The 9,318-nt window shown below is 40.5% G+C and overlaps 1 protein-coding gene across 3 annotated transcripts in view; it reads right to left on the bottom strand.

The window, feature by feature from the left end:
* Positions 1–818: 818 nt before the first annotated feature.
* CARD19 (caspase recruitment domain family member 19) overlaps positions 819–9,318 on the bottom strand; it is a 51,276-nt gene continuing 42,776 nt past the window's right edge. For 2 of the 3 annotated variants that reach the window (XM_015421195.1, XM_015421196.1), the window contains exons 4-6: positions 6,220–6,279; positions 4,044–4,115; positions 819–1,009 (exon numbers count right to left, since the gene is read on the bottom strand). In XM_015421195.1, coding sequence (XP_015276681.1) covers positions 894–1,009; positions 4,044–4,115; positions 6,220–6,279 — 248 coding nt within the window. In that variant the 3' untranslated portion in view covers positions 819–893. The remainder of the gene's footprint in view (positions 1,010–4,043; positions 4,116–6,219; positions 6,280–9,318) is intronic. The other variant, XM_015421197.1, reaches the window with a different exon arrangement.

The raw sequence follows: 9,318 nt of genomic DNA, 5'->3' as shown, positions 1-9,318 counted from the left end.
ATACATTCCATGCCTTTGCACTTTGCTAAATTTCCTTAAGAATCCTGTATAAGGAATGAAAAGAAATCTTGCATAGTTGGGTTGCTGAGAAAAGCAAGACAGATTTTTTTTTGCCCCTCGGGGTTACTATATGTCACTGTAACCCCTTGTACTGTACAAAGAGGAGAAAGAACAAACAGTCCTGACATTAAAGGTAAAATGTCTTAACAAGGCTTTGTTTTTGTTTAAAATGTCATTCTTAAGTTAGCAATTTTAAAAGGTCTCTTGTATAAAGCCAAGAGCATTTACTATTTGTGCAGAAGATCTACCTCTATGCCAATGGCCATGGCAGATTCTGTTGGAAGTACAGCAACTTAAGCACCAAGGCTGAAATCTTCTGCAACTCCTTCCATCCATCACTAATATAAAGTGGATTCCCTCTTTCTGTTTTCCACCAAGCAGAGATACTTAGAAGGAGATGCACATGGAGCTCAATCACTTGGATAAGCTTCCAAAGTCTTCTCATCAAAAGGGTCCAAATCTTTAGCCAAAGTCTGGACGGTGCTCTGCCCATCTTGGGAACCACTCTGCCTATCTGTTCAAAACCAAATACAAATATACCTGACATGACTTTTAAGACTTTTGCAACAACAGAGTACGTATCAAAAGACTTGTATTAAAATCAATTTTATCCAAGTGATAAATAGCTTAAAATAAGCACATATAAAAATAAATGATCCACTCTCCAAAGTAAAAAAGCATATATAGCTTCTGAAAGCACTTTGCAGCAGTATATACACACTGCTAAAGCCACTTAGTTATATCTTTGGTATGAGAACACAGCATATCTTTTTGCGATGCAGCTTTTCCATTGGCAGGAGTAGATGACTTTGGGCTGTAGAATTAGTTTATCCTTATTGCTCCCTTGCTGAGTCTTCCATGTATAACATACAAATATTTGCAACATGTCTTCTTATGATGATTGGTGAAAAACCCAACACTCTCCTGGCTCCTCCTAGAATTTTTGACTCTAGAATAAAACAAAATTGAAGAAAGATATAAAAATGAGAAGCTAAACTGAGACAATAACAACAATGGCATTTTGTTTCAGTAAATTATAATTCACAAAAATAACATCCTGAAGTATTGCCAAAGGAGAATTGTTTTGTTCAATATGTTGTAACTTAAGCAATAGAAGGAGCTGTGATTTGTACAGCAGGTTTAAGATTAATAGGTCTTTTTTAAAACCAGGAATTATATTACAATTGCTTATTTTCCTTAAGGCTACAATTAGATAGTGACAATAACTAATCTCTAGAGCTCTGATAGTAAAAGAGGGAGGGAACAGTATAGTAAAGCAATCTTCACATGGTATATTTTGACTTGGTTAGGCTTTCTCACTAATTTTGCCTTCTCGGGAATGAATATATGCATGCTTCATTTCCAGTATTAAAAGAAAAGAGGGGAGCAGGTCCTCAATGCTAACTGAACAAAATGGAGTACCAAAGAGAAATGACACTTGTATTGCAAAACAAAAACAAATACACAGTTGATGAGATGAATATAACATATGCAGAGAATCACAAGACAAGACTCCAGCAAAATGCTCATTTCATCTCTTCATCGGTTTCACACTAGAAACTTTCTGTCATAAGGATAGTCCATCATGAAATGTAACTGGCTATGGGAAGCAGCTGAATTTCCACTGAAATTCATACTCTGAATATGCAGCAGGGGAAAACGATTCCAATGGTCACCAAGTGAATTTCAAGGTAATCCTATCAATTACTTCAGTCTAATTCTATTGAAACCAATGGTCTCAGACTGCACAGATTGCACTGTTTGTGTCTTTACGCAAGTAGTTGTTAACTGTCCAATATGTTGCATCACTCGAAGTTCTGACTCGGAAAGCAAAGGTTGAGAAAACTGAAGGTACTGTCTCATTATTTGGCAATTATCTTCATGTGCTATATTTATCTAAACTCTTGTGTGTTTATTTTTATACTGGCAATACAAGGTTTTCTTGGTCCTCTCTCCTGCTTTGTTCTCTTTTGTTTGGTAGTCATTTCTAATATTACCAAGCACAAAGATGAATATACCAAAATTATCACTAGGTCTTGGGACACAGAAAGTAATACTTCTAATTACAATGATGCATAGTATCTAACAACGTGCAACAAAAGAATGGCAATAAGTGTTGACTCACAATGCCTCAGTAAAAGAAAATACAAACTGAGGATACACTAGGATCTCAGTTAAGCTGTATTTTAATGAAGACAAATAAGATGCTTTAAGCTTCTCTCTAAGGCTGTGATCAGATGTGCAGTTTGATCTGTTGCTGTTCCTTTATGAATTTAAAATGCATGATCAGAGAGCAACATCTGTCTGTTGTGCCCCAGTCGTCTGAGTCCTGTCCCCCCCCCCATTTACTGCATGTTTCTTTGATAACCTGTGAAAGTCTGGTCCTTTGGGGCTGAGCTGGTTCCAAAATGGATTTCCTGTAGTCTGATCACTCTGTTGCACACACAAGCCATAAGGCAGGTCTGACTGGTCTCTTGTTTTCCAGCCACCATTTTTTTACTAGTTAGCGATGTGCAAATAACTGCATATTTGCACCTCGCTTTCTCTCTCTCTCTCTCTCCCACAGGGGCTGCTCAAAACCTCGTTTCTTTATAAAAATTGTCAAAGGAAGACACCATTGTACTTCAGCTTTTTCCTGTGCTTTGGGGAAGGGGTTAATTGAAAAGTTTAGAGAGGAGGACAGCAGTGAACTACATATCCCAGCATGCTCATCAGCGCTTGTGCACATGCTCAGAGGACAATTTTTTTAAAAAAAAATGGCTGATGGCCCCATGAACTCCATAACCCAGCAGGCTTATCAGCCCTTGTGGAATGTTCAAAGGACAAACAAAAAATTGCTGACAGCCTCACTCGCTGGCTGCTGGTCTGATTGCTCAAGGGTGGGGTAAAAGCACTTTGAAGACTGCTAAAAGGGGTGAGTCTGATCATGATTCTCAGTTACAAAGTAACCTGGATCAATTAGAGGTGGCACAACAGTGGATCGAACTGCAGGTCTGAACGCGGCCTAAACAAATGTAGCTTATGGCAACAAACTGGAAACACCCCATACTAAACCATCAATATATATCATGAAATATGTTGGAGTGCGAGGGAAGAAATTATATAGAACAACACCCTGAAAGTTCCTATAGATAAACAGATATTAGATAAACCAAGGGAGAGAACAAATTATATACATCTTTCCTTCAGCATGACACTAGCTGTTTCAGTCAGGATCACTCCAGCTTGTCTCTCATATACTACTCAGAACTCTGACCTTTGTTTGACACACTATCACGTGAAACAGAGAAACTGGTGGAAATCCTTAAATATAGCATATTAATTTTTTCTAGCTCTCAAATATCTTATTAAATTGATTAAGCTAGAGCCATCACAAGACAAATTACTGGAAACACTGCGACTTCTGAAGGTTTTCTAATGGGTTTCACTTTAGTAACGTTGGTGGCACAGACAGCTTTTCCTTGCTCAGTTTACACTTCCAGCCTTTAGATGGTCATGAGGAGCCTGTCAGTCCTGGCAAAATGCATAACTTATTTTAGTTTTGGAAATTCACATGTAGAAAATTAGCACAGCAGTGGTAAACCACTTAGCTTACTTGCAGAATAGCTACTGTAATTAAATTCCTCCTCGAAGACAGTAAAGCATGCCAGGCAATCAATATGGCACCAGAGGGTGGGATGTTTGCTCCCATGCCCTTTTACACAATCTGAGACACAGGTAGAGGAAGTCTCTGCCAGAGAGTTCAAGGACCCTACATTAGAACCTAGTGTGGATACTTGTGACCGCAGCCTGGCTCTGACAACCAACATCCCCTGGCCAGTTTGCTTGGCATATTGCAATGTGACCTTATTTAATGGATGATTGTTTTAAGGTCCCACAGTGTCCCTTCTTTGAGAAGTTCCTTTTTGATCCATGTACCTGAACTTTCCAAAATACACAGGATTTTGAACCAATATGCTCAACCCCCCACCCAGCTCTATTACCTGGGTTATAGTAGTACATGATGAATGCTAATCCTGCTGCAACACTGAAACAAGCAAGGAAGAATGTAGGACCTAGAGAGGAACAAAAATCACTTACTTATTAAAAGAGCAGAGTAGTGGATTCAAATTGACTTATCAGTGATAATTTGTTACAGTGCACGACTACATTGATTCCAGTGTAATCAGAATAATTATGCTTATTCGGTGCTTAATGTACTATAAAATATAATTACTATTTTCAATAGCCATTGTTTTGCATAACAATTATTACTGTCATAAGACAGAATGTGCATTTATTCCATGTAACTTACTCGCTTTTTAAACTCATTAAGAAGAACAACTTTTGAAAAGGGAAAATTCATTTAGATTTTTACTTCTTTAATGCTATAAAATAAATCTGGCTTGTCTTCAGTCACTTCCTTGAAAATATCTGGTAAGTAAAATTATCTCCAGTCAGCCAATTAAGTAATGCCTCCTATAGTACTGCCATGTGATTACACAGGGATTCTATATAATCAGGAAACTAGAGCCAGCTCCAGGGCCACAAGCAAGGGACCTCTGCCACCTCTACCTATGCCCCCACTGGCCAGAAGCAAGCCAAACCCTCAAAGAAAGAAGAAATTGATGTAATTCCACAGGGGCTTGGCTCAGACCCAACAGTTGGAGGTACAGGTCTGGGAGACAGTGACAAGGCTAGGTCATACCTGTCAGCTCCTCCCATCCTGCCAAATGGTTGGGAGCAAGCTGAACCATAGACGTGCTACAGGGTGCAGATCTGGGATGCAACAATGGGCAAAGACTAAGCTCATTGTCTTCTCTTTGGCTGGCCTGCTAAGCATAAGTGTCCTGACTGTGCCACCTCAAGGGTCACTTGGGTGATGATGTGGCCCTGCACAAGTTCTTCCTGTTGGCTGAAGAAAGTCCAAATGAACCTGTGCACACCATTCATAAAATAGTCCTGGTACAAGAGATAGAGTACAGGGCTTTTTTCTTCCTTCTAGCCTCAGAGCTATTAGCTCTTTCCATAAATTCACCTCGGCACAATTGTATGCATGAAGCATACAACTGGTATTGCCGCCACTGGGCCTGCTCTACTCTTCCATAAATTCAAAGCCTTTATACCAAACATGTGAAGGTTTATAAACAAGTATATCCAGTGCCCTCCATTTCACAGGTTAATAGATCATGTGTATAGGAACCACTACAGTGTCAGATGGATGTGCACAGGCTCTAAGAAAAGCATGTCTTCAGATATTGGTGGCAGGACCAGAGGGCATGACTCAGATCACCTCCCCCCTTCATGCATTCTACGTACCTAAAAGGCACATAGAATAAAAGAGAGAAGACATATATGCGGCATTCAAGGAATGGTAACTACATTAGCGATGTGCATTAGTGACAGATGCCTGACTGGGTCTCTCCCTGCCTTCTAGATTTAAAGAAGGCACAAGAGCCCAAAGGAGAGTGAGAGAAATAAAACCTCCTAGGTTATTTTCATAGGTTAACATCTGGCCCCGGTCACACGGGCAGGAAACTGCAGAGGAGAAGCGTGGCTGTTTGCCCTGGGGCAAACTACTGCGCAGTTACGTGATCAGACCTCCTGTGGAGGTCCTGTGGAGGTACCGTGGAGGTTCCATGGCAAGGGAGAGGTGCCGATCACAGGACAAGCCAGCGCACAACGAAGAAGCGCGTGCCGCGGCAAACTGTTTTTTATGTACATGACAAATGCGCATGCTCCGTTGGGTGCGCATGCGCATCCACAGAGACTTGGACAAAAAAACCCACCTTATTTGCAAGGGCACATGGGCGGGCGCCGGATGCCACCGGAAACGCGATCAGACGCCCGCCCTTGCCCCGCAGTTTCCGGAAACTAGTACCTCCAAGGTACTAGTTTTTTGCCACGCAGTTTCGGCTGGAAGCCTCGGTTGAGCCACGGGAGTGCTACGTTTCCCAGATGTGCTGGTGAGATCGCACCCGGAAACTCCGGCTGTTTTCCGTCTCACTTGTGTGGCTTCTGTTACGTGTGACCGCAGCCATCTGTATCTTAATATCAATGTCCATATCAACAGCAAGCACTTAAAAATTAAATCTATTAAAATAATTGTGACATTACATTTTTCTTGTCCTTGTTATCCAATAGTGAATTAGCAAACAATATTTTACAAGTGTTATTTACCCCTGTCATTTAGAATATATTTCTCCTTCTCAAGGTTCATCCCTGTGAAATCTGAGGTTTCTAGAAATAAAAGCAACACACCAAGAGTTAGTGTTATATTCAGTCCAACACACTTGAGCAGCAAATCATGCAAAGTGGAAGGAAAAGGCTAAATCATCACTTTTCAGAGTAATAGAGTATCACATGAAATGACGGTTCTCCTGGCATTATGCTGTTGCTGTGATTCAATCAAGTGAAAAGTGTTTATTAAAAGAAATGGGAATCAAGGACAAAATATAAGAAAGACTTCTACATCTCACTGAATATTAATAGGAGTTGTATACTTAGCTCATTATGCTAAAACAAATCTCTGACAAATGGCTGATCATCAAGATGATGGAATGGAGTGAAAATCTTGACCATTTTTACCTCTTGAAACCACTTAACAGCTTTCAAAAACAGGAAGGAACATACTGTACGTTTATCTACCAAGGAACCCTCTGGACATCGGCCACAGAATCTGCATCCATTTTAGATTATTGTGACTGCTAAAAGGGGAGTTCAATGAAGACCTACAACACCTATGAAGACCTACAACATCTCCTAGAACTAACATCAAAAGAAGATGCCCTTATCATCATAGGGGACTGGAATGCTAAAGTAGGAATTCAAAAGGTAACCGAATAACAGACATATTTGGCCTTGGAGAACAAAATGAAGCCAGGCAAAGGCTAACGGAGTTTTGACAAGAGAACATGTTGGTCACAGCAAACACCCTCTTCCAGCAACCTAAGAGGTGACTCTGCACATGGATGGGCAACACCGAAATCAGACTGATTATATAGTTTGCAGTCAAAGATGGAGAAGCTCTATACAATCAATAAAAACAAGACCTGGAGCTGACTATGGCTCAGATCATGAGCTACTCATTGCAAAATTCAGGCTTAAATTGAAGAAAGTTGGGGGAATGACTAGGCCATTCAGGTTTGATGAATATACAGTGGAGGTGAAGAACAGGTTTAAGGGATTTGATAGAGTGCCTGAAGAACTATGGACGCAGGTTCGTGACATTGTACAGGAGGCAGCAATCAGCACCATCCCAAAGAAAAAGAAATTCAAGAAAGCGAAGCGGCTGTCTGATGAGGTTTTACAAATAGCAGAGGAAAGGAGGAAAGTGAAAGGCAAAGGTGAAAAGGAAAGATTTATCCAGCTGAATGCAGATTTCCAGAGAACAGCAAGGAAAGATAAGGAAACTTTCCTAAATGAACAATGCAAAGTAATAGAGGAAAACAATGGAATCGGAAGGACTCGATATCTCTTCAAGAAAATTTGAGAAATCAAGGGAGCGTTCCATGCAAAGCTGGCCATGATAAAGGACAAAAAAAGCTTTCCTTCCAATTATTACTCATTTTGTTTTTTGGATGTAACCTGATACAGTCTTGTAGGAGCTCAGACTTTCCTTTTAATATAATATGAAAACTACTTGTTTAATTAGGTCTGCATATATATCAGCAAAAGCATTAGAAATCTTGACATGCCTTCATGTACTCTTCATTGTTCTGCAGCAGTGGGGGGAAAGATGAGTTTCATATACAAAGAAGGTAATTCATCATGTTAGAAAATACTGTAAATCATTCAACTATTTAAAAAGAAGACTTTTAATTACAAAAGATGTTGTTTAAACAATTACCTTCCAGAATCCCACCTTGTTTCTTTTTTGATCTTTGTAGCCATGCAGAAACCAAGTTCATGACATTTTCCACAAACTTTGATGTCTTTATTTGTGTTTAAAGATAGATGGTGCCTGCAATTCCCAGTGGAATTACCAAAACTCTCCACTCCATGCTGTCACACAGGATATTGTGTGGTTAAATATTGGTTAAAGTCAAACAGAATCAAAAAAGGACACCAGACTTTTCAACACATCTTCCAGCCATATCAACAGCAGCTGGATAAATTGATAACTTGATATCACAAAGATGTATTTAGTTGCTATAATGTGAACAGCAATTTTCCTTCCACTTTCAAACTCATAAGCAATGTGCATGTCCCAAATACGTATACTGAGACACAAACATCAGGTGTTAAAATACCAGTTGTTACCAGGATCTTGAATGAACCTGTATATTTCACACCCTCCAACATTATCACAGGAGAAATACATGCCTTGGCAACTGACTGCTGCCTTCCTTTGGCAAAGCTGGTTAATAATGCATTGATTAGAAGATCCAAACACCAAGCAGTCTATATTATGTTTCTAACAAGGGCCTCAATTACTGAACATGTTTACAATGAGCTATTCTGTTGTTGTTCAGTCTCACAGCCGAGTCTGACTCTCCGCGACACCAAGCCTTCCTGTCTCCCGCCGTCCTCTGAAGTTTGCTCAATTTCATGTTCATTGCATCTATGACACTGTCTAACCATCTCATCCTTTGCCGTCCCCGTCTTCTTTGACCTTCAATCTTTCCCAGCATCAGGGTCTTCTCCAGTGAGTGCTCCCTTCTCATTTGGTGGCCAAAGTATCTGGCCTTCCAGGGAACAGTCAGGGTTGATTTCTTTTAGGATTGACTGATTTGATCTTCTTGCAGTCCAAGGGACTCTCAAGAGTCTTCTCCAGCACCATAGTTCAAAAGAATCTATTCTTCGGCGCTCGGCCTTCCTTATAGTCCAACTCTGGCAGCCATACATTACTACTGGGAATACCATTGCTTTGACCATGTGGACTTTTGTTGGCAGGGTGATGTCTCTACTTTTTATCATGCTGTTTAGGTTCCCCATCGCTTTCCTCCCTAGGAGCAGGTGTCTTTTAATTTCATGGCTGCTGTCACAGTCTGCGGTGATCTGGGATCCCAGGAACGTGAAGTCTGTCACTACTTCCACGACTTCCCCTTCTATTTGCCAAGGAGTGATGGGGCCGGATGCCATGATCTTATTTTCTGTGATGTTGAGCTTCAAGCCCACTTTTGCGCTCTCCTCTTTTACCCTGAGCAAGAGGCTCTTTAGGTCCTCTTCACTTTCTGCAATTAGAGTGGTATTGTCTGCATATCTGAGGTTGTTGATCTTTTCCCCAGCAATCTTAATTCCCACTTGTGATACATCCAGGCCAGCATTTCGCATGAT

The sequence above is a fragment of the Gekko japonicus genome, unplaced genomic scaffold (assembly GCF_001447785.1).
Source record: "Gekko japonicus isolate JY-2015 unplaced genomic scaffold, Gekko_japonicus_V1.1 scaffold149, whole genome shotgun sequence".
In the NCBI taxonomy this organism is placed as follows: Eukaryota; Metazoa; Chordata; class Lepidosauria; order Squamata; family Gekkonidae; genus Gekko; species Gekko japonicus.
This window is presented reverse-complemented; position numbering and strand designations above follow the sequence as displayed.